Genomic DNA, 24,512 nt, shown 5'->3' with positions numbered 1-24,512 from the left:
CTTATTGGTGTCTGTCTTAAGCCGCGTCTGCCGCTTATGACTGACTGATTGAAAAAATAAAGCCACCACAAACATTTTTTATTGTTTATTTTATTCAATAATTTTCGTTTTATAAGTAGTTCTTAGTTACATTCGGTACACAGTATTTTACTATAGAGGCCGGAACCGGCTAAAACGCACTTTGTTTTGCGCTTTCTGATTGGTTTCTTTTTCGCGACGTGTTGTTTAACGCAGACCTTTCATTGGCTTCCGCTTCACCACTTGCGCGCCATCGTACGTTCGCGTAGTTCGCGCTTTCTTTTTTATTTGCGCGCGCTTTCTCGCTTTGGCTCTTACTTTTGCTCTTTCCTCCTCCGCCATCCTTGCTTCCACTTCCTTCCCTCCTTTTGCTTTTCCCCCCATCGCCATCATCCGGCCATTTGAGTGGTGGTGGTGGTGTAGTCTGTTGTGCTTTGCGCGGCTGCGTAATGTGTGCTAGCCGTTGATGTTTCGCGTCGACCGCGAGAAACACACCCTTGAGCATCCAAGCAACGGCTAGTCTCACACACAAGCAACAGAAATGCCCCTCGAGGTGCAGTGGCCCCTTCCCAACCTCAGCCAGCCCAGCAAATTATGGCAGCTCGGAAGTTCTGTTGTCGTTCCCGCCGTCGGCCTGCTGGCAAAACTCTTTCACGGTAAGCGAACGTTCAACTACGCGTGTTCTTGAAAAACGAGCGTGTGACTGGAAACTTGTCGCACAGTGGCGTGAATTCGGTACTGGAATCTGCAGTGTGTTCGCGAATTTGATTACTTACGTCTTCACGTAACTAATCGATTGTTTACGCGGGGCGTGTTTGTGTAAGCATTGATGTAACCCCTCTTCCGCAGTCTTTAGCCACATAACCTGCGCAATAGCTAGTCGCATTCGTTTCCTCATGGTCGGGCGTGCCGGAGGGTCTCCCAAAAGCAGATGGCGAAAGGATTTCCTTCTGGGAAGTAGACGCAGTCGGCTGCTTCCGTTCCATTTAGCGGTGCGAGAGCCCTGCTATACTTGGGTAAAATTTTAAGCTCAGCTGGGGCGGCAGCTCTGCAATGCACGCCGCGAGACCTTCCCTTGCTATCAAGGTAAAGCGCCAAGGCAATGCACTCACGCTGCCAAGCCGGGCGATTCCGTATCGGTGATCTGAAGGTGATAACGCAAGGCCGAGTTCGGCGATCGAAGTGATTGCCCTCCGCGCACTCGGTTTGACTCCGAGTTTAGCGTCACAAAACATCCACAACCGGTTTTGAGGGCATCGCAGTATCATCTGCGGGCAGCATGGAGTCACGCGCTTGTTAAGCGTTTGCTGTGTCCGCCGCGCGAAATGGGCAGCTGGTATTTGTAGCAGCAGTCCACAGGGAGGAAGGGACGTGTACGATTTATTTGGCGCCTGCCATGTGCTAGTTGGGCAAATGGTTGAGACCCTCTGCAGTGTTAGAAAGACACATCCTCAGATAACGGGCTGCGAAAGCTTCCAGTGTTCCTTTCTATATTCTTTCTGATAACTTGCACACACGTGTAAGTATACGTGTCTGTCTGCACATCGGGTTCCATCGTCGTATGCGTTTTTTTTATTCATTGTCTACCTCGAAATGAAACGCCAATGGTTGTAAGTACAGATGTATTGCTTCAGCTTCATATTATGTATCGTGCAATTAAAGGGAGACAATTAAAAACATCTGCAAAACAGGCCTTGTATCTGTGAGTTAAAAAACACTGCTGATTAGCATATTTTATTACTATTAACATAGCATGTATCGTTTGTTCCTTACCTGGCATTGTTTAAACAATGTCAAATTGAAGTTGGCCTTTGTCAACAGAGCACCACATTATAACGACTAAGACACTACTTCACTGAGAATGGACTTTTTATATAGGCAAGACAGAGAGAAATGAAGTACAGGTCTCTTCATCACTGGCTGATTTCGTAGGTTAACTTCCTGCTTTGACACAGTTTTTTGGAAGCGTGGGCCACAGAACTGTTCACTTCAGTACAGTGATCACAAAGTCCTTTTGGGTGTAGAGGTAATGAGTTTGAATAGAGAGTGTTGGCGAAATTTTGAAAATTTTGTTTACAGTAAATGCATATTTTCCTGCTGGGCAAACACCATTGTAGTCTGAAAGAACCACTGAATCGATTTTATAACTCCACGAGTTATGCGCCACCGCTAGCGGTTCACTGTTCCACATGAATATTCATTCTGCACGAATATTCATGCACAAATAGTGGATCATCATTTGAATATTCGTATTTGATTCGGTTTTTAACTGCACGATTCATGTTGGATTTGGTTTCGGAAAAGTAGTATTCGCACACACCCTTCATATATATGTATACTTTAAAGAGCAATTTATTCCCTTGCCCTTGTGTATTTTCTAGAAGGGACATTTTCGGGGAGAAATCAGGTAAAACCCAATGGTTAACGAATGGGTTGAGGGTGTAATAATTGAGTAAAATCGTATTTTACCCATAAACAAAGGGCTGTATATATATAGTGGCCTCTTGCTTTTTCTTTTAAGTTAGCATTGCAGGTCTGGTTCTTCTGCATTGTAGTCTGATCTGCTAAGATGTGTGAAAATGCCATTAAGTACCTTTAACTTGATTAAATGACTACCTTCCCTCCGCTTAGACATATGTTAGAAAGGGCTTTAAAAAGAAAGAAAAAGAAAAGTGCCCTGCCCGCACCCTCCGCGTAGACACTTGAAAATAAACAAGCTATTTTAACGTCGCCATTTGTATGCACTTACCCTCTCTCATTCTAGAAATGCAGGTGCGTAGTCATGATGCAGTTTTTCAGCTTTTAGTTTTCGTGACATTTTGTGGTTTTCTGGTTGTTCATTGTGGCCTCTTTGTGATCATTGCAAAAGACTTACAAGTGTAGGAGGCACCAACCACATGTGGCACAGATGCGTTTTTGTACATATGGAAGCACTCGAGAGCTGCAGCTAATGCGTGTGCGCTAATGTATGCACAATACTGGCACAAACCACATCACCTACAGCTGTGAACACAAAAACTCACAAACACACATGCAAAAAAAAAAATCTTGTTCCTTGCACTGATTGAACAAATGCTTGCCAAAACCACACATAGAAGCAACATGTAGACAATCTACAGTGAAAACTCTATTAAATCACATTTACACCCACCATTCACAAGTACCATATTTTAACACAACAGCTTTAAGGCTTTCGTTTAGCGGAGAACCTGGCAGCATGCTTTGGATTTGGATGATGTTTGATACCTGATCATTGTAGCCGTTATGTTTAAACCGACTGTATGTTTATATATTGGCGTCTCTCATAGCCTTAGTCGCTTTGGGACGTTAAACCCCATAAACCAAACCGTTTATATATTTAGTCCGACCTTGTTCTTAAGTTTTTTTCACTGTAAGAGAAGCATTGAGTTTTATTGCACACCTTGCATGTGATGCACTTAGAAGCTGAATTATTCCTGGGCATAGACCGTCACGATGGAGCATTCCAATTGGGAGTGACTTATGACTTATTCTCTTACTTCCACAGGGCTACATGGAATTCCGTTCATTTTGCTTCAAATTTAGTGTCAAGTTTGACATCTGGCCTCTAGCCAAAGGTTGAAAAGCTCTGCCTTTCGATTTTTGTGAAGGGCAAATGAATGACACTGTTTATAGAACCCACTAGTTTTTGTGTGCAACTGCGAAGTAGGTTGCAGCTGCAGCTAGCTTTTAAAGGTACACTGATCATGATGCTGTGTGCTATCATTTGCCTTTCAGGCCCTGTGTTTGGCACATGATAGCCATAGATGCTTATGCACAATATTAACTGAACACAACACAATACCCAACAGGATGAAAAGCAAACTGAAGGATTGTAAAATATGGTCCCTGAAGTTCAGGGCCTCTGAGCCACTGTTTAATTTGCGTTTTGACACTTATTTTTGTTTCCGTTGGAAGCATCTTTGATGCGGGATTATACATTTTTTACACTTTAACCCTGCTTATGGCCTTGTCTGTGACAGTGTTCTAGAAACCATGATGAGACAGGCTTACGGTGGTATTCACTGCATCTTCTTGGCTAGGTTTAGCTGTGTTGGCCTAGCTAACGGCACTTAGCCTGCTGGTTAAAGGGGTCTGAAACACCTTCTGAGTAGAGTACATAAACTCGCTACGTAAACTTGCTCAATCACTTTGTTATGCTGTCTTGGACGTCTGAGCCAAGTAATGCACTTCTACATGCAGCAGAGAACCCAACAATTGTGCATGAGGCTTGGTGAGCCCTTTCTGGCGACTTTTTCTACTCGTGCCTTCCTCCGTTTCATGCTTCTGCGTATGCCAGTTAAGAGATAGCTATTAGATTCTTTTAGATGTCATGTAGCTGCCATGGCCACAGCCAGTCAGCCGTGTCCCTCCAGCGTGTCTGGGCCCAGGGTAATTCCTGCATACGTCGGCAGTGGGGCTGGCACAGGAGCACCTTCCTTTCAGTGTGCAAAATATGACTAGAGGAGAGGGAAAGGCATGAAGACGCTGAAATTCAAATTTTGACTGCAGATAACTCGCATATTCTCTGTGATCTGAATCTGCAGGTTGACTGCAGATTCTACAAAATGCATTGCAGAAATTTTTGGTGGAGGATATTTGTGAAGTGGCGTCATCTAACATCCCAGGCATACCGCACCTTTATTGAGAGCCCCCCTTTCAGAACCCCTCTAAACCAGCATACTCAAGCCACCGTGACCAAAATGGCGTGCAAGGTTTATCTTTTGCAGTAGCTCGCATCAACACCAATGAGGGGGGCTTTTCACTATTTCTGCATTTGATAAACAAAGTTTCTAGACTGATGCTACAACGTCTAGTTATCTTGTACTTTGGTCATCGGTTACTTTAATGTCCATTTAAGTGCAGGTCGTCATCTTACTGAAAGATGTTCTCAAGGCACTGGCTTATCTAAAGCATTCTTACTGTTTGTAGCAGGAACTGCAAATGACATTTCTTCAAACAGCTTATGTATTTATGACAGTAGAGTTTGCAAGCAGATGTGGAGAAATCCTGCTGGAATGCCTGTTCTGCACTACCACAAAAGTAACTTTGAAAGTGTAGCAAAACATATGTGTGCATTGCATTTTATAATGTTAATGTGGCACTCTTTGGTGAGATTGACATAGCATGGCTGTGTGTTTGAAAAGTTATGTGCACATTGCATTTTATACTGTTAATGTGGCACTGTTTGCTGGACATTGACATAGGATGGCTGTGTGCTTGGCCAGTCATACATTTAATCTCTCCTCTGGGCCATAGTTTCGGAAATGGGCATATGAGGTTGTTTGGCGGGAAAGATATCCTGTCTACTGTGCATCTTTTTGATATGCTCAAGTTTGTTGATCATATTATTTAACCTGTTCTCAAGAAATTGTACTCGTAGCATCCCACAGTGTAAGCAGGCAGGTGAGATCTCATTGGGAGACCACAAACTTTTGTAAAAGCCTTCTTTCTTGGTTCCTCTCTGGCTTTTGTGCTTCAAATTCTGCATTTCCTCGTGTGACCTATGGTTGTCTGTTTTTCTTTCATTTGGTGTTTACGAAAGAGCCACAGTTTCTTAAGAGGGCACAGAACCCACACAGGGCCCGAGTATTCCGCATCTCAGGTGAGCTTCCCTTGTGGAACTCACTTTTGTCTCGGTCTTGCGACCACTTTTTTTTTGTGTGCGTTCACAGTTTGCTGATATACCTTAAGGCTCACGCTACTTTCCTGTCCTGTGGCAGCAGCAGTGCATTGTGTCTCGTGATGTGCCAGTTTGTGTTTTATACACTTCGTACATTCTTAATGTTTTGTCACTGACGTTCTCATTTGGTCTCTTGTGCTCGCTCGCTTCCACGTAAGCCTCTGCACCATGTGCCTCATTTTGTGTTGCATGGCATGCCATTAATGCTGGTAGGCATGTCGCATCACCATTCTTTCTTCAAATATTTATTGTATGTGGCTTACAGCTCAGTCATTTTAAGAGGGATGTTTGTAGTGAAACTAACTTGGGGTGTCTTTGGAATCTGTAAATCTTTGAAAGAAATGTTTATTGTATGCATAGCCGATCACATAATCTGTTTCAGGTTAAGTGTAATTCTTTTCTTATTTGTCGTAGCTATTTTGTATCACTTCACTTACTGTTTATTTTTTTTTTTTTCCTGCTTTAAACATAGCATTCTGCTCTCAGTGCAATCAGAATTTAGAGTGGGTGCAGAGTGTTGGTTTGGAACCATCAATTTCCACTCAGAGCATGCTTTAAGGCATATTTATTTAGTTACGATCTCAGTGCTCGTCTTATTTTCAAGTACCTTGCTATGAAGATAATAGGCTTGGTTGCTGTACTGCACTTTTGTCAAATTTTCTTCAGTTTTACATTTGGTTACGTTATGCAAGGAGGAAATGTGCACATGGCATGTGTCCGGTAGAAACCTTATCCCTTTTGTTGCACATCATGCCAATTTACAATACCTTTTAAACTTGCATCTCACTTAAGACCTTGGAGTGCATCAGTACACTGGGATGACAGTTGTAGATAGTGATCTCACATTTAATATTTGTAGTGCGCTTTTGCTCGCTTGGTGTGAACAGCTTGTGTCTAGATGCAGTGCATTATTTGGTGTTACATAGTTCAAAAAACAATTCGTGTGGTCAAAGATGTGAACGCAACATATGTGGGTAGCACATATATGTCAGGCTTATTTGGATGTCTGTTTACAACACTGCAGGTAGCTATTGACAGTGATTCAACTTGTTTGAACCCCAGCTTTATTTCTCACATAAGACTTTAGACTCATAGCATTGCCATGGGTGTAAACAGCATTTCTGAATCATTGAATACCATCACACTTTAGTTATGGTTGCTTAGGTCACCTAAAATGTGGCCTTTTAAGCTTGTGGTTAAATGCTGGCAGCTGCTGTGCTAATCTGTGCTTGCATCAAGCAGGTTCCAAGCCATCCTACATGCTGTGTATTAAGCTATTCATTCCAGTAAGCTTGCCAGAAAGCTTGCCAAATAAGTTCATGTTCTTGTATTTTTATATTTTTGGTTGAGTACACCACCTATCCATTATCATAAATTCTATCCTTGCTGCCTAGCCTGCTTAATGCTGCACGTCTGTGGTATTTTTTTTTTCTCATGTAGTATGAAATGCATACCTGCCTGGTATTGCTCCTGACTGGGGCTCTTTTTATTATTGTTTATCCTCACTGTGTGTTGCTTTTGCACTTTTTTTTATTCAAGGCTGGCTCAACACAGTGAACGTTTACAACAAGGAAGTCCTCTTCAATGCCATTGAAAACCGACCAAAAGATGTGCCCTTGATTACAGTCTGCAACCACCACTCTTGCCTTGATGACCCTTTCATTTGGGGTGAGTCTGATGATGCTGCACGTCCTTGTTTTTCTCAGTTAGCATTTGCCGGTGGCTCATTGTGAGGTGCACAGTGTTTTTCCAGGGTGTAAAATCTACTTTTGCAAGCTGTTTCAGGTAGTAATGCTTCAAAAAGTATAATAAAGCATACACAGTAAGCTGTTCAAGTTTTCTTTTGCATGCAAATGTCTTATAAGCAGTACACAGTCAAACAGAATACAAAGAATGGGAGCTCCTCATGGCTAATTGCCCATTCAACCTCCAGCCCAGCTGATTATAGCCGGGGCTGTAGTCTGTTGTTTTTCCCTCTAGGCTAGTGTATAGCAAAAAGTTCAGGAATGCAAGTGTCATCTGTCCTGTATGGAAAGCTTGGGGCAACTGAATGGTACAATGGATAGAGGCAAGATGAGACAAATGTTCATTTTCCAAAGAGGTGCTAATAACGCCTGCTGTTCCACTGTGCAAAAATACAAATGTATCACATTACGAAGACAGATTTTCACAGCAATAATTATGAAATGCCTCTAGCAACACCAGCACGTGGCAAAGGGCTGCAGTTTAATGAGGTTGTAGAACTTTGTGAATCTAAGTGCATAAAATATAAAGAGAAGATGAATGAGGCCTTAGAAATAGAAGAGGCCAAAAGAACTTTATATGGAGAGTGCAGCAAAAAAACTTCATTACTAAACAAGCAAACACATGCCAGAAGCCTGCACTCTTCAAATGTATTAGCATTAAAACCCCCACTGTGATAAAGTGCCCGGTACTCACGGCCATTCTGTGGACACTCATTGTCTTCATAGGCCACGTGGATTGACATGCATAAGCGCCCATTCCAGCCTTGCACAGAGCCCCAAATGTGGGGCTAGTCGGTTAAACATAATCTTAATTCTTTGCACACCACTTTGAGGGACAGCAAAGAAAGACACCACCAGATGATGCGCATCCTTTTTTTGTTGTCCCTCAAAGCAGTGCGTGAAGAATTCACTTGGAGGTCGTCTCAAAGCAGGGTTTCATTTTATGTGTGCAGGGATGCTGGAGCTGAAGCACATACTGCGACAGAAGTGCATGCGTTGGAGCGTGGCGGCGCACGACATCTGCTTCACCAATGAGCTCCACTCGCGCTTCTTCGCCCTGGGCAAGACGGTGCCCGTGTGTCGGGGCGAAGGCGTCTTCCAGAAGGGCATGGACTACTGCATCGAGCTGCTCAACCGCGGCATGTGGGTCCACATCTTCCCCGAGGGAAAGGTCAACATGGTCACACAGGAGTTTCTGCGCCTCAAGTGGGGTGTGTCTTCCTTTCCCGTCTTTCTGTTTTTTTTTTTTTTTTTTTACCTGTTCTCCTGCTTTTGTTGCCCGAATGGTGTTCAGGACAGCATTAGATACGGCTGTTGTCATGGTAAGGACAACATTGAGTTTGAAAAGCAACACTGTTATTGCATGGTGGGTCATATTTGGGTGATACCGCACACATGACACTGATTGACAAGGCACACAGAATCCACTGCCTTTTTATTTATTTATTTTATTTTATTTATTTATTTATAAATACTGCTGTCTCTGAGGAGAGACATGGCAAGAGTGGGTAAATACATGAGTAAAAACAAATAACATGGGTAGCATAGAAATAGATAACGCAGAAGTATTAAAAACAGATCAACGGGTCAAATTGTCAGGCAACTGGACAACAAACTCTTCAATTGGCAATGAACGAAGTGCGCCGTCCAATCCATTCCAAATTTCAACAGTTAGAGGGAAAAAAGAAAATTTAAAACAATCTATATGTGGTTTGAAGGGAACAAATTTTAATGGGTGGTTCCGTCGGGTTGCACGTGCGCTTGAGGACACAAATATGAAGGGTGCCTGAATGCCAGATGACGTGTGAACGATCTTGTGCAGCATAATGATGCGTTCACGTGTGCGCCTATGTTCTAAAGTTTGTAAAGATAAACTGTGCATATGGGAAGAAGGTGAAAACTTGCGATCATATCGGCCGAAGAGTCTTGCATTATGGGATGCCATGCTAAGATCTTAATAGTAGACCGTAGCAGTGGCCTAGTTTGAGCATTTGCGTCATATTTGGGAGGTGCAGTTGAAGCAGTCTATAAGTAATGGAGATATGATGAATTAGTGGAGAAACTTGAGCAATTTCAGCATAGTTCTGATCTTGTTATAGTGGGATTTACTTTGTCTTCATTGTTCCATTAGGGTTAGTGCAAGTTGACATGACAATAGAGGCAGTAATTAGTGCTACCCTCGATATTTCAGTCTGTAGTTGAATAATTTGTGCCCTCCGCGTCATTTCAGTCTATAGTTGAAGAACTTTAATCAGGATTTGCTCCATGTTATTCCTCATTGTAACCCTCATTGTGACTAAACGGCCTTGTTGGTAGTCAAATGCATGAATATTTAAATGACTAGTGTCCTTGGTGAACAGCCTGTTTGGTGTTCATTATTAGTCATGCTTGTGACAGATGCTTTCTGCAGAACATGCCTTTGGGTACTCTTACATCTCCCAGCTTCCCTGGTGTGTGGAGAGATTTCTTCGGAGGCATTTTATTTGGCATATTCCAGGCGTCTTTTATCAAATTGGATTTATGAATGAGTGCGCTGAAGAACGATTCTTTGGAAACAAAATTGTTTAGGCTGATCTGGTGTGCATGTTTTTATTTCTTTGTCACTCTTGAATTTGGCTGAGCTGCCTGCTTGCTCAATTTTCCAGGTGTTGGCAGGCTGATTGCCGAGAGCAAGAAGTGCCCCATAGTCATTCCATTCTGGCACGTTGGTAAGTATCCTTGCCAAAAGGTGGTGTCAGTGGCCTGTTTTGGAAATTCATTGCCTGTTGCATTTTCAGGCATGAACAACGTCTTGCCAAACAAGGAACCCTATGTACCACAATGGGGACAGGTACGTCTCTAGCTTTCTTGCTACCGCTGTACTGCGCTTTAATTGGCTGTGTCAGATTGCTGCTTATTTTTTTCAAACTTTTTTGCATTTGAAATCTTTTTCCTAATTTCTTTAGGTTTTCTGGATAACCAGTTATTACTGCAGTGTCCGTTTGTTATATTATTATGCTCGTATTTTTCGATTGTTCTACTATGTTTGCCACAACTGTGTGGTGCTGTCCTCTGTCTTAAAGGCGGAGCATGTTCACCACGTCACGTCATTGTCTCAATGAAATAATTGTCTAGTGAACTTGAATATATAGTGGTGCAGTGAAAATGTAGTTAGCTACAGTTGTCAGGTTATTTTTTTCCTTACTTTATTAGGTGAGTGCAGGTTCAAGTGATGGTTGCATTATTTTCCACTTGCCATTTTTTTGTCTGCTGTCGCCTACATGTTACAGTATTTATTACTTACTGCAAGCTTGTTTTTTTTGTTTTTTTGTAGTGGTTGCGGTGAGGCTCTTCACATTTTGTGAAGACCAGCTGACTGTTAACTTGGTTTCTTTATGGCATAACCATAGCTAAGTAGCTCTGACTGTGCTGAATTTTCTAGCAAATGCTTTTCAGGCTGATGCTGAGTTCACCTCTGCCACATCCGAAAAAGCTGCTCTGTTTTCCTCTTTTTCTGCCGTTTGCAGTTAGTGACCATTCTAATTGGAAACCCCATCGACTTCACTTGCCTGCGCAGCACCATGGTGAAAGAAAACAAGAGTGCGGTAAGAAAACTACTCTGTAGGTAGTTGGATAAAACTGAAGGACCAGGCGGCATATCTCCTCAAAGGAGACCTTTCACAAGTGTACACAAGTGTAGGCTCCCATAGTAGACTACCATAGAGAGTCATGGCATAACATGACAAATATTTCGCTGCTGAAATCTGCTACAGTGAGGCAGAAGCTGCGCATGCACAGATGAGGCATGCACCTGCCATTGCGCAGCTGCACTTGGTTCAGAAAGTTTTAGGGCAATTCATGTTCTGCTACACGGACTTATTTGCGCAGGTACCCAATGGTATGTGCACCGTGACAGTTGTATGCATGCACCTGGCCGTTGCTCATTCACAGATGCTGCTCAAAGAGATTTAGCCATTACCTTCTCGTTTCAATGCCGTGTCGGGAATTAATTGAATGAAACAGATATTTCTTGCTCGGCATGCTTGCACATCCCTTCCTTCGAGCACTTTTGTTAAAACAAACTAGTTTCCACAATCTCTCTATGTTCCAAAAGCCCTCGGCTACCCTTTGAATGAAAATCTTGTTTTACACTGGTGATTTGAGGCAACCCCCGAAATAAATTCGTTCCCACTAGAATTTGCTACAAAGGCTCATTAATAGTAGAGTTGTAGCTGTTGCAGTCGGACATTTTTGTCATGGGTGTCATTCATGCTGTGCTCTGTCTGTGGCAGTTACTCACATGCTGGTGCAACTAGCTTCTCCAAGTGGAATTTCTGTGCACGTTATGCTATTCTCGGCATAATTATTGGCACAGAGCTGTGGTGCATGGAAAGATGTTCAGAATGGGTTTGGCTGTATTTGCACTCTGTCTGTGCAGGGATTGTGCATTGGCAAACGCAGTAGAGCTGCAGTAAGAAAAAAAACCGTGCAAATAAACTAAGTCAAGATATGACACATAACACAGGCTTCAAGGCTGTCTTACAACTTACTCACAGTAGGTATTCTGGTGTGCTGGCGAAACAAACCACATAGGTGTGGAAGCTGTCACCTTGCACTCATAGCTTCAACTCTGCTGTGAGCAAGTTATGAGATGGTAGAAAGCAAAGCTTAAAATCCTTCTCCTCAGGTTTGAAAACAAGCAGTGCAGTGAAAGAGTACAGCTGCATATTTTGGTCAGCACGTTGTTATTCATCAGTCTTGGGCGGATTGGGTCACTCGTGAATGGAGTGGTTGGGTGCGGGGTCCCATTTGTACCGTGCACTTCTTGGACTTTTTACTTTTATCACAAAAAGATAGGGTCAGTATAATTTTCCCGTGTAAAATTTCTGGCTTGGCGGGGTGTGATACGCATTAGTGGCCACTCAGAATGGTAGCCCGCGGAATTCTCACGGCCTTCACTATACCGTGCGCATGCATTTGCCATCACCAATGAGGATGAGGAGATTGGCCATGTTGAGAGATATACTAACAGGCTTGATTTGAATTTTTATCGTCTTTTGTATGCACACGGGTACAATATTTTGCAAGACAGTCTTGACTATCTGGCATCTGCACTGCACCTGTTTGTTCATAACGTCTAAACACAGTCGGGAGGCCTTCAAGTTGATACTGCCGCATTCTTTCTCAAAGTAAAAAGAAATAAATAAAACAGCCAGATTTGCACATAATTTTTTTTCACCTAATTCCCCAGAAAATATCACCGATTCTTCCACGATCATCTCGACATTATAGTGCTGATACATGCATGACCAAATGCATAACACACTATTTTTGCCGGGATGTGAGTGTGTGCAGAGCTCTTCGCTGCACCTGTGTGCGGTGTGTGTGGAGTAAGAACTGGTGTGTGTGCAAGACATATGCTACATGTGCAAAACAGGTGCTGCATGTCGTCTATGCGAGATGAGTGCCCGTCTCCTCTATAACCCAGGCCGCCCCAAGCAATTTATTGTATATTATATCATCACCTTCTATTTGCATCCCGATTCTCCTTTTTCTTTCCCTTTCCCCCCTTCCCCAATGTGGTTTGGTTTGGTTTGGTTTATGGGGTTTAACGTCCCAAAGCGACTAAGGCTATGAGAGACGCCGTAGTGGAGGGCTCCGGAAATTTCGACCACCTGGGGTTCTTTAACGTGCACTGACATCGCACAGTACACGGGCCTCTAGAATTTCTCCTCCAAAGAAATTCTAGCCGCCGCGGCCGGGATCGAACCCGCGTCTTTTGGGTCAGCAGCCGAGCACCATAACCGCTGAGCCACCGCGGCGGTTCCACAATGTGGAGTAGTGGGCAAAGGTCACCTTACCACCAGCCAACCTCTCTACCTTTCCTTTCATTAAATTCTCTCTCTCACACTTTTTGGTCTCAAGCAGAAATGCGCAACATATATAATACAGGGTTGTACTGTAATGATTTTATGGAGTTGCAATGACCGCTTCATCGAATGACTGTAGCAGAAGTATTGCTATTGCAAACGTTGCTGTCGCACACTTGTGCTAAATATATTGTTATTTTGTACAACCACATCCTTTACTAAGTACATTTCGTGTCTGCTTGAAAGGGAACTTGCATTGCATCTTTTTCTGCAGCCAGGATGCCTTCTGCAGTTTCTCATCGTGCCTAGTATCGTGTAGGCACCAGCTTTGCACAAGGTTGGAATTCCTGCAGTGCAGTCAATATGGCATACATTTAGAGTGCCATTATATCATTGCTTTGGCTGAGTTGGATGAGGTAGTGGCTCAAATGCTAGTAGAGAGATCTTGAATCACACTGGCAAATAGGACTCCTTCCTTGTTTTATACGTGCATACTTTTGAGCGTTTGTGCAGACATCTGAACATTACCATGTAGTTTGTTTTGGTGACACCTTCAAGTGCATGCTATTAAAATTACTCATGGTTTTGTACTCGCCTGCACAGCATTATGATGACAATAATTCGACTATTTTCTTTCTCTTTTGCTGTTCAGATGGAGCAGCGAAAGAAGATAACAGATGCCATCCAGGATGAGTTTGGGCAGCTTAAAAGCCAAGCCGAGACATTACATCACCTCAGCCTGCCATCCTCTTCGTAGCCCTGGGAAGAGCCGTTGCTGGCAGGCTTGTCTCGTGGTCTTTGCTGCTCATCGCAGAGCTTGCCTTGGTGCTTTGTCGACTGGAATTGTAGCAGCAGCCTTTGCAGCTGTTTATTGACAGAAAGAAAAAAAAAAGTGTTGATTGGGAAGTGAACTGCGACATCACGAGCACTTGTGCTTCGGAGTGAGAACGGTTGATAGATGCAACCTCACATCTGGTAGAGAAGGCATAGGTTTTGAGAGCTCTAGCTTACTGGCAACAAATCACAGGAAGGAGTACCTCTGCTAAAGAGAGTTATGACCCAGGTGGTTCTTTCTTAATTATTGACAGTAGCATGTGTGAGAGCTATTTTGAATGTTTCATCAAGTTTTGAACTGTCTCACGGACGTTGATGCACGATGAATTGGCCTATTTTTTGCACCAGGGTGTTCTTTCCTGGCATTTGTATTCATTTTTTTTCTCCATCCCTTTATTTTTGTCTCCTTCTGCATTGATTGCAGTTTGTCCCAAAGGCAGTACAAAGAGTTAGTGTCCACTTGACGTATAGGAGAAAATGCCCCTGGCAAGCTTCTGAACTGTAGGGTTTTGTAAGTGACCATGCATGGAAATTTTTGCACACGTCTGTTATGTACTTACTGGCCAGTACTACAACTCCACTGTGCACAGGAATATGCGTGCATTTGTTAAAGCCCGTTTGCATCTCCACGTCATTTGATAGCCGAGTAGGTGTGATGCAGTTCCTTTCACCACTATTGTCTAAATCCTTCTCCAGTATTGTTAGACACCAAAATTTTGATCAAATAGTAAAGAGGCTTTAGCTGTGCATAACAGAAATGCACAATGTTTAAGGGAGACTGTTCTACTGACTCCTACTCCTGTGCTTTGTATGCATATGTTAGTTAAGCATGATTTGTCTTGATTGTTTTGATTGCAAGTCTGCTTAAAACTCTGCAGATTTTTCTGGCATTCAGACTTACAGAACCCTGGAAGTAAGCTTTGAAAATTGATGTGTCATTTCTATTGGTCTCGATTGTACTGCTTTAGTGCATTGCATTTCTTGTGGCTCGTCACGCTTCGAACTATTCCATGCTGCAGACTTTATCACAGTAGACATAAAACTAAAAAGTACCAACTGCATTTCTTTGCCTGATTTGAGGTCAAGTAGATGCACTAGAAACATCTTAATCTTTTCGCACACATATTAAGCCTATGATTTATCACATACGCATTAGATTTTACAGATCCGCTCAGAAGCCATTATTATTACTTCATTGGTTGACTAGAACTGTTACCAACTTCTTGCCACTGAAATTCCTAGCAAACTGCTAGTTTCTTAGGAAGTTCTTTTTTTGCGCTGTTTTGCTTACTGGAAAATGTTGTGCAGCAAGTTCAGATTTTCATCGATGAACTTGATGGTTTCAGTCGGTTGTTTGGAGATTCCAGTTTATTTTTCCTTTTGTTTGTTTTGTTGTACGCCTTGTTCTTGTGCCTTTAGGAGGGGCAGGATTTTACCTATTGGCAGTTGACCTTCTCGCTATTGGGTATCGCAGCGCACCGTACAGTGCACTAGATTGAGAGAGATTTTAATGGATCAAGGAGAGGTCTGCCTGGTTATGAGCCTAGCATGCTACTCCACAGTGCACTAGATTGATTTGCCCACTTAACCTATCAGGATATTATTCCACATGTGTGCACAGGCTTTTCTATTCAGGCAGTTATGTGCACACTGCTATAGCCACTCGGAACATTTGCTGCTATGCCTGATTATGTGTAGCATTGTTTACTGATGCATTCGATGACAGATTCGGTGGATGCGTTCCATTTCATGGCGATTTAACGGCAATTTACCGTTTCTTATGGTAGTGACTTTCTCGTCGGGCATTGCAGTGTCTCTGATACGGCTTATCGGGAGTGAACAGGAATTTGCAGGTGTGGCATGATTTCACTTTTTGTAGTTAATGTTGCTTGGTTGAAGCCACTGAATAAATTCATCTCGCCCCATATGCAGTGCATTCATATTGCTATTAACTGTAATGACTGCAGGAAAAACCGCTTAGTTCTGTCATTTTTGAGCAAACGAAAAATCTCAATGAGTGTCGAGGGTAGTTGAGTTGTGCATAATAGCTGCATTGCGCTGTGAACCATAGGGTCAAAAATGAAAGCTTGAAAATCGAAATTGTTCATGTCATGTTTGTTGTGTATGGTTTTAGAACTGTTACTGTTGATTCTATGGACACTGTGATATGTATATTGGTTGTGCTCTACGACGAGTCTGAATTCCTAGCTTTAATTCAGTCAGTTTCAATACAAATTTTGTGATGCTGCAGCCAGCGGTAGTGTAGTTGACGTTTGTAGAGACTATATATATTTTTTTTTCTTTCTGTTAAGAATGGGGCCTTTTGTTTGTTGCAGTGCGACAGATATCTTTGTGCTGTGGCTTGCTGTCTTGCCTCATGTTGTATTGAGACGTATTGTTTTTGAGTGCTAGGGGCCTACTATACTGTCTGTTGCAAAAGTTGCACAGTTTCTGCCCTAGTTGCATTTTACATTTGGTTCATGTGCAGCACTACGGTTTGTTTTCTATGCTGTTCTTTCTTGTCATGATTAGTGCTTATAAAAGTGATTTTTATAAGCAAAAGTGAAATTTCTTTATTTAACATTTTAAAGCCTTGGTCTTTCTATATTTAATACACAAAAAGTTTGGCTCCTGACCACCTGGATTGCAGTCCAGATTACCAGACCTGTGGTACTAGAGTACTTCAGCCTCTGTTTGTAAAATTTCTTGCTTCAAATACTGCTGTGGCTGTAGTAAACATGTTTTATTATTTGGTTGTAATTTACTTCAAATGTTTGACCATTGAAACTGAAAATTGGTTTGAAGCTAGCCTGTCTGCCGTGCCACTTTTTAACCACCACCGTGGTAATGTGCTGTGAATGGAATTCAGACCAGATGTTTACCTTCAACTTTAAGCCTAGTTTAAGCGAGTTCAGGGAAAATAAACTGCTTCGCTGATGCCACACCTTGTTTTTATTGCAAGTTCAGGAAGGCTTTTTTATGGAGCTTTGCTGTGTATTAGCGGGTGGGCCTTTCTATCTTTTTTTTTTTGTCATTCTGGGTAGTTTGTTTGGCTTTTAGGTTCTCGGAGATGAACTATACTCTCTTTGGGTTAGGTATTTGTGGGGCATTACTTTTGATGACATATGGAGCTAAATGCTTCAATTCTCTTTGCAAGGAGTATTGATATTGTTTTTCTGATGGCAGTGCAACTAGGGCAAATCACTGCTTCTTTTTTTTTTTCCTGCGCCAAATGCGTTTACAGACAAGGAATGTGCAGCCTTTCTGCAGTCTTTCAGGATTTTGAGCAGCATATCAAAAGATCTGTTAGCGTTACCCAACACTTGTTAGGCTCAGGAGTTGGAGTAAAATTCTGAAACTTTACAGTGAAATTCAAGTGTGGTTTTGCAAGGATAGTCTCTTACTGGGATGTTTGTACTTGCAGTCAGTGAAACTCAGTGCTTTGTTTGAACTGAGAGCTCTTACAACTGCTGTGAACTATGACCATATGGATGGATGCTGTTCTGGTATTGGCACTGAAATAGACATGAACTTTTGTTGTACAAGTTTATTGCATTGAAATATATAAAAAAACATCAGCAAATAAATGACTGAATCTCCAACATTTGAGGTAAAGGCCTTTTCCTCGTAACTTGTAGCATATGCCCATTTTTTTTTTCACAATAAAGAGTAAATACATCACTTGCATATCACACATCACATGCGTTCACATACTGCATAATTTATTTAAATTACCCACTGCAATGTAAGGATTCTGGCAGTGAGTAGGATACTGCTGCCTAGTAATTTAATTACAGAGCTGGCGAACGCCAGCCAATGGAAAATGGCTTAAGTGAGGGCTTCAGAATGAAGCTCTCTGTCACCTTTGTGTTAAATGTTTGTTTAGTGAAGCACATGTGAGAATCGATGTGCAGTGACTTCAAATTGTGGACACGTGCTTGTAGATTCCTTTGCATGTTTTGGCAAAGGTGGCAAGCAGTGTCTTGAAGCGTAGCTCGGCGTGGTCACGAAGTTAATAATGACCAAGGCTGTGCTTCATGTAGGATATCTATGTACACAACATAATCTCTTTGTTGGCTCATAAGTGGTGTCAAACTCCTCTCGACACATTTTGTGGCTATTTACAACGAGTGACTAGGCGAACTACAGACACAACTCTCGCGGGCAAGGCATCTTGGGCATATAAGCAGTCGCACAGAGTAAAACTTTGACGATGGCGTATGTACAGGTGGTTTTCAAAATGGTGCGTGGAATGTTCGTGAGTCTGGAGCTGCTCAGTTGGTCTTAGTTTGCAGTAGGTCAGCAATGGACGCCCACTTGTGGCTGTTCTGCAGACCTTGGTCAACGATGCTCCTGAAGGTTTCATCCCGATTCGCAACAGTGCCAAACGTGTACACCTGCAATAATTGCACAAGGTTATTGCACTTGAATGTGTTTAAGCAAGAAGCTTCTTGTAGCACTGCTTTCACATTGCGGTGCATTCTGGTTCACCTATTTAAACGGCAGTTTTGTCTACATTCATCAAGAGCTATCTGAATGCTGTGGCATTCTAGGTGCACCATTCTCATTTGTCTACTAATAGTGAACCTTGCAGTGTGTATAGCTGCCAGCACTCCTGTGTTCCATTGCTGACTACTGCCAAAGCTTGCTACACACTAGCATCGTGCACTGGAACAAAACTCCCATTTCCGTTACGTGAGCAAGGGAAGCTTGCACAACTTACTCAAAAGATGCTCAAGGTGCGTGCTTACCCACATTGATTTGATCTCTAAGGGGATTAAAAATTTCTTTGAATTAATAGGAGCCTTTGATGGGACGAAAGCGTCATTTCGAATAAACCGGATATTAGAATTAATGACATATTTTGCATGCAGAAACATGGTCCAGTGCCATAGTCAAAGTTTAGATACTTATGTGATAAAATTGGAGCATTATTTTCATTTGGCGATGGTTACCTGGATGTCCAAATTTTAGTAAAAAATTTTGATCTCTAAGGACATAGTGCAGTGCACACGCTGATGACACCTTTAGCAGATTGTTTTAAGTTAGCCAGCTATAACACACCATGTGTAATGACTACCTTCTCGCGTTGTTCAGTTAAAAACTTGGGGGACACTTCAGTCACCTTAAAGAGTTATGCAATAGCATTAAAGGGTCGCTACTGTAGCTGGGGGTTTCCCTTGCACACCCCTTTCGCAGATATTGACACGCTTGTTGCCATCGCATGCAGATTTATTACACCACGACATCTATATTAATTGATGATGCTAATTAGTGACCCTAATAAGCAAAGTATTCCTGTAATGCAACTCGCCTACTGTGCAGCGCGAGGTGCTCATATAAGGCCTCCATTTATCCCACTGAACGAGCGTTCCTCAGTGGTGTAGAGGTAGCGTGCCTGGCTCCTGACCCGGTTCAATTCCACTTGAGGAGTTGACAGCACTCGTGTCGTCGTGTGTTCCTTCTTTTTATCGTCTTGTTACGCGCTTTTTTACCATCATGAATCACCAACTCGCCCAACGAGCATAACCTCTGCAATTCCACTTGGCCTTCTTTTCGGAGACTCTGCTTTTCTACTTCACTACCCTCTCGAACAATCGGGATTTTCCAGTCACAATGACGCCGGGTTTTCCACCGAAAGGAACCTTTGACGCCATCAAGATAATATAGGAGGGTTGCACTGAGTACAAAGCAGAAACCTACCTCGCCATTCTTCATGGTGACTATGAGTGAAGTTCCATCGCCGGATATCCACGATGATGGTTTTCCCTGTAAAGCAACCAAAAATGCAATATTTCAGTAAGCATTGCAGAGCCAGCGAGTTTCCCAGTGAATAGAGCGCAACTACATAAGCTTTCACTGGTTTAGCAGTTGGAGAAATACTCACTTTTTCGAGTTTTGAAATTTCCGAGAGGTGGATGGTAAGATTCTTGGGGTGGTGGGTCTTGTACCTCAGGAAGAGCAGGTAACTGGAATACGGAACGGCAGCATTTACATTTAATGTTCATGGAAGTGAAATGTGAACGTAAACAGCGAACGGGTTACGGTGCCTCGGGATTTTGTTATCGCACCGTTAACAACGCTATTTGGAGGAATACTCGTACTTACTGGTCTGTTAGGTACAGACGGCCGCTGCGGAAAGCAGATGTGAGCGAACGTTCCTTCTTGAGTAAAGTACACTTCCTGCCTTGTTCCCAACCTGCGAAAGAAAGAAGTGCTCTTTTAGAGCGCGCCGATTGAATATGACGTGCGATAACGCATCACAGATGCTAAACTACTAAACAGTGACAATTGCGTGGATGCCGAAACAGTTTCATTGGCGAGCAGTGCGTTCCCGTAGATACCTATGAATTCCTCGCACATCATCGCACTCCAGTCAGATAAATCCGCTTCTGCTATTCACACTTAGCACGCTCCGGTGACGTATTGCGCTGCTCCCAGTGCCCCCATACGCGCGGTGCCGCCTTCCGAAGTCGCTCAGCAACCCATGGGCAGGAGAATTCCGCCCTCAGACTGCGGCCATTTAGACGCAGAAGGGATCCTCACGTAATGACTGCTGCAAAGCTTGCGCACGACGCCTTTTACAGTGGCATTAGTTAATAGACGCCTTTATCATACCGCGTATCGTGCTACCGTTAGCGTTAACGGAGTACCGGGAGCCGCCAATGCGCATGCGCATATCGCCTGGAGGCCGCTAGGTGGTACCCGGCAGCTTCACTCACGCCTGCCGCATCGGGACCAATCAGGGCGCGCTCACTGGCAGTGGGCGGGATCCCGGTACTCCGGTAACGGTAACACGGTATGCTAAAGATGTGTAACTTCGTTTCCCGTCATCGCGGCGTCCGCCTTTCGTCCGTCAAGCGGAATGAGAGGGAAATAGGAGGATCGCTGTAGGAGAGTGGGAAGCACTGTTCATTGGTCCACGCCTGCGAGCTGTCAACGCGAGCTTATTCGTCTTTCTCTTCGGTGCGGCGCTCGCACGCACCTACCCCGTTATCAAGGAGCTGGCCCATTCATCACCATCATCCCTCTACAGAGTAGTGGCGAAGAGAAAGACGAAGTTCGCAGGACGGTAGACTGTTAGCAAAAGCAAGCTCAAATGGGAGTAAATGGCATGTCCTCTATGGAGTACCAGTATGGAGTATCACGTTTACTCCTTCTGATAAAGGATATTTTGGGGAATTCAGGGGAGTACATTTTTCTCCCTACAGAAATGGAGCACAAACATGGCGCCATGTCTGCTGCTCGCAGTTCTTTCCTTCCTCCATGGCTGCTCGGCTCACTCTCACTGACGTGCCAGTGTCGGGAACGGACAGGAAACGGCATAGGCAGCCAACGAACCAGCTTGGTTGCTCAAATGCGTCAAGTGAACGCACATGGAGGTTATGGCGCTCGGCTGCTGACCCGAAAGACGCGGCGGCCGCGGCGGTCGAATTTCGATAGAGGCGAAATTATAGAGGCCCGTGTACTGTGCGAGTTCAGAGCACGTTAAAGAACACCGTGTGGTCGAAATTTCCGAAGCCCTTCACCGCGGCGTCCTTCATAGCCTGAGTCGCTTTGGGAAGTTAAACCCCCATAAACCAATCTTCATTTTGCTTATTAGGAAAAACTGCTATGCAGGTGCCAGCTCGACGATTTGCTACCTACTGTGGGAGTACGCCGGCCTGTAGCAAATCCGCGCCCAACACCCTCGCCCTCGATATCCGCAACGTAGAGGACCGAAGCCCCGGGCGTTCGCTCGCCTGTGATCATTACTCCAACTTCCCATCTACCGTTGGGTCCCACCACGTGAAGACACCGAAACCAGTATCAAGGAAAATACGCAATCATGGGGATTTTGCAAGCTTTTTCACCGACGTCATACCGGTTGCCATTTTGTTGTACTACATGGAGCATGGTGAAATGCAGCGTCCATGTCTAATCGGCTTACCACCACCTGATTCGGCCTGCACCGCTGAAGCTACGCGCTCAACAACAAGGTGGCGCCCGTGATGTCACGCGAGTACCCCACAGATGGCGTACCTTGTAGACACATCTCCGAGGTGGGTATGTCGAAGATGCTGCTAAGGACTTCGTCGATGTCATCCCCTCGGAAGGAGACGGGTGACTGGGACCGGCTTTCGTTCCCGTTGTTGCTGATGGTGATCAGAGGAGGCTGTGTGAGAAGGCAAAGTGAGACCCGCAATGAGACAAATGTTGCATCAAATGTTGCATCAAATGTTGCACCAAACGCAATACACGTATGCTTCTAAAGTAAGGCTCTGCGCAGACTGCACGAAGCAAACACTGTCTGATTAGCGAAGACGAACCTGCGTAGCCCGTTCGCTGCTGTCACCGAAAATCTTGGAACTTCTTTCTCTGGAGAAGCGAAAACGCACTTCGGGTTAAATTTTTGTGCGACTGTGTGTGTGATTTTTCCCGCGCGTGAAGGAGACAGAAAGAGAGAAAAAAGAAAAGTGCGTCCTTCATGCAAATCGGGTCGGCGTTCTTCTCCCGGCGTAGCACGTGCTTCGGTTAACTGAAATTCCTATCTGTAAGCAGCGTTTGCTCCCATGGAGCGTAGTCTGATATACAGGACATGCGCCAGGCATGCTTCTGATTTAAGGACGTTCGGCGAATAAAAGACGAAAACTGTTGAGGGCAACAAAAAGGGATGGCTATTCGTGATTCTATAATCAATGAAGACGTGAAACAAGCATTAGAGCTGTATTGGACAGGCATTTTATATGAGAGGTGTGGATAGTAAATTAGATGCTGGTGTTTTCAAAAATAATGTATAAAATTAGTGGTTCGTGTATGAGGGAGAGAGGGGAAATCATTTTACATGACAGCTGAGTAGCGCACGTTGACAGAGACTGGTGTCTATGGTGTGAGAAGTTTTTGTACGCTGCACCAACCCTCATAAAAGCAACACTGCTTTCGCGGGGAGTGTTTTAAAATCTGTAATACAAAAATGTGCGCAATAAATTCTACATTTCGATGTTAATGAAGCTGGCTTAAATGTTTTTGCGGTATACGGTGACATGTGATGAAATAACGATCGCTCGAGCGCTTTTCCTAACCTTATCTTTACAAAAATTTTTAGACAGTCTATAGATTGTCCATAGGCATCATTCTATAAAGTCTATAGACTCTCTACAGACAAATCCTAGAGATCAGTCTATAGGCAATACAAATGCTATAGACAGTCTGTAGACAATCTATAGATTTATGACCATACACTTTTAGTAGACTTTTGTCTATAGACAGTCCATAGACTATGAATACACAAAAATCTATAAGAAAAAACAAAAATTCAGGGGGCACTTTGACTGTCTAAAGTGCTTAGAGGCGAAGAAAGCGTTTTCCGCACCACTTTGACTGCTTCTGTGGCACTGGTGGCGTCACATGTAATTGAGTGCTAATTACTAAGTGATGACAAATCATTAATTAATGGTTAATTATTGATTAATGCCTGAATGCTAATTAACTGATAATTACCCTTAAGCTTCGCCTTTAGGAGTGGAACGCGACAGCGCGTAGTAGCGCTGCCAGGGTGTCCACGGAACACCACCAGCCGTTCAGCGCAATTCCTTGTCGTTTGAACGCAACGCTTTTTGAGGAAAGGAAATGGCGCAGTAATTCTCTGTCATCTCGGTGGACACCTGAACCGCGCCGTAAGGGAAGGGAGGAAGGTGGGAGTGAAAGAAGAAAGAGATGGCCCGCAATGAAGAAAATGAAAATTGTATTTGAGGAAAGGAAATTACGCAGTAACTGTCTCAGATATCTCGGTGCACACGGGTCAAAATTCAGGACAGGTGGGGGGGGGGGGGGGGGTGCACTTTTCTGACCTAAAGTGCGGTCACTGATGTGTGGTTAAGATGTTAAGCTTCGCCGAGTGGAACGCGACAGCGTCTCGCAACGCTGCCAGGGAGTCCATAGAACGCCATCGCCCATTCGGTTCTACGCCTCCCTCGTCGGTAAATTGGTTTTTGAGGAAAGGAAATGTATCTGTCTCTCATATCTCGGTGGACACCTAAACCTCGCCGGAAGGGAAGGGAGGAGGATGGCAGTGAGCGAAGACACCGTATTCACTAGACGCGCCTTTGTTCATTCCAAACCATCGAGCTGTCATGGCGTAGCAATAGACACACAAAAAAAAGCTGGCATGGCGTAGTGGATAGCATGCTCGTCTCGCACTCCGAAGACCGGGGTTCGAATCCCGAGCTCGACGAATTTCCTACTCGGTTTTATTTATCTATATGGCCTGACTAGAAAAGTTAATTAGGCTAATTTGGTAAGTAAGCAAGCAAGTAAGCTCAGTCCCACTTATTTGGAGCATCACTATATGATCCCTTCAATTGGTTGCATGGTTACTAGCCAAAA

At 43.7% G+C, this 24,512-nt stretch overlaps 2 protein-coding genes across 7 annotated transcripts in view; one reads left to right on the top strand and one right to left on the bottom strand.

Moving 5' to 3' along the window:
- Window positions 1-268: 268 nt before the first annotated feature.
- Window positions 269-17,749, top strand: Taz (tafazzin, phospholipid-lysophospholipid transacylase). Of its 2 annotated transcripts, XM_089570940.1 has the most exons (8): window positions 269-674; window positions 5,582-5,641; window positions 7,259-7,387; window positions 8,418-8,675; window positions 10,110-10,172; window positions 10,242-10,294; window positions 10,971-11,048; window positions 13,966-17,749. In XM_089570940.1, exons 1-8 carry the CDS (start codon window positions 560-562, stop codon window positions 14,068-14,070), a joined length of 861 nt encoding a protein of 286 aa, XP_089427066.1. In that variant the 5' UTR covers window positions 269-559; the 3' UTR covers window positions 14,071-17,749. The 2 variants fall into 2 exon arrangements, with proteins under 2 accessions (XP_089427066.1, XP_089427067.1); XM_089570941.1 differs by lacking the exon at window positions 5,582-5,641 and having other exon boundaries at window positions 275-674.
- LOC149358757 (GRAM domain-containing protein 4-like) overlaps window positions 17,356-24,512 on the bottom strand; it is a 159,887-nt gene continuing 152,730 nt past the window's right edge. For all 5 annotated transcript variants that reach the window (XM_089570937.1, XM_089570936.1, XM_089570935.1 and 2 more), the window contains 5 exons: window positions 22,170-22,302; window positions 20,256-20,346; window positions 20,035-20,116; window positions 19,851-19,916; window positions 17,356-18,544 (listed from right to left, as the gene is read on the bottom strand). In XM_089570937.1, coding sequence (XP_089427063.1) covers window positions 18,422-18,544; window positions 19,851-19,916; window positions 20,035-20,116; window positions 20,256-20,346; window positions 22,170-22,302 — 495 coding nt within the window. In that variant the 3' untranslated portion in view covers window positions 17,356-18,421. The remainder of the gene's footprint in view (window positions 18,545-19,850; window positions 19,917-20,034; window positions 20,117-20,255; window positions 20,347-22,169; window positions 22,303-24,512) is intronic.

This window comes from Amblyomma mixtum, chromosome 2 (genome assembly GCF_055824585.1).
Source record: "Amblyomma mixtum isolate Tamu chromosome 2, ASM5582458v1, whole genome shotgun sequence".
In the NCBI taxonomy this organism is placed as follows: Eukaryota; Metazoa; Arthropoda; class Arachnida; order Ixodida; family Ixodidae; genus Amblyomma; species Amblyomma mixtum.
Note: the sequence above shows the minus strand (reverse complement) of the source record. Positions and strands in the feature narration are given on the sequence as shown.

Coding starts and splice junctions, on each gene's coding strand:
- Taz (XM_089570940.1), top strand. CDS start 560: ATGCCCCTCGAGGTGCAGTGGCCCCTTCCCAACCTCAGCCAGCCCAGC. Junction 8,676..10,109: donor GTTTCTGCGCCTCAAGTGGG/GTGTGTCTTCCT, acceptor TCAATTTTCCAG/GTGTTGGCAGGCTGATTGCC. Junction 10,173..10,241: donor CATTCCATTCTGGCACGTTG/GTAAGTATCCTT, acceptor TTGCATTTTCAG/GCATGAACAACGTCTTGCCA.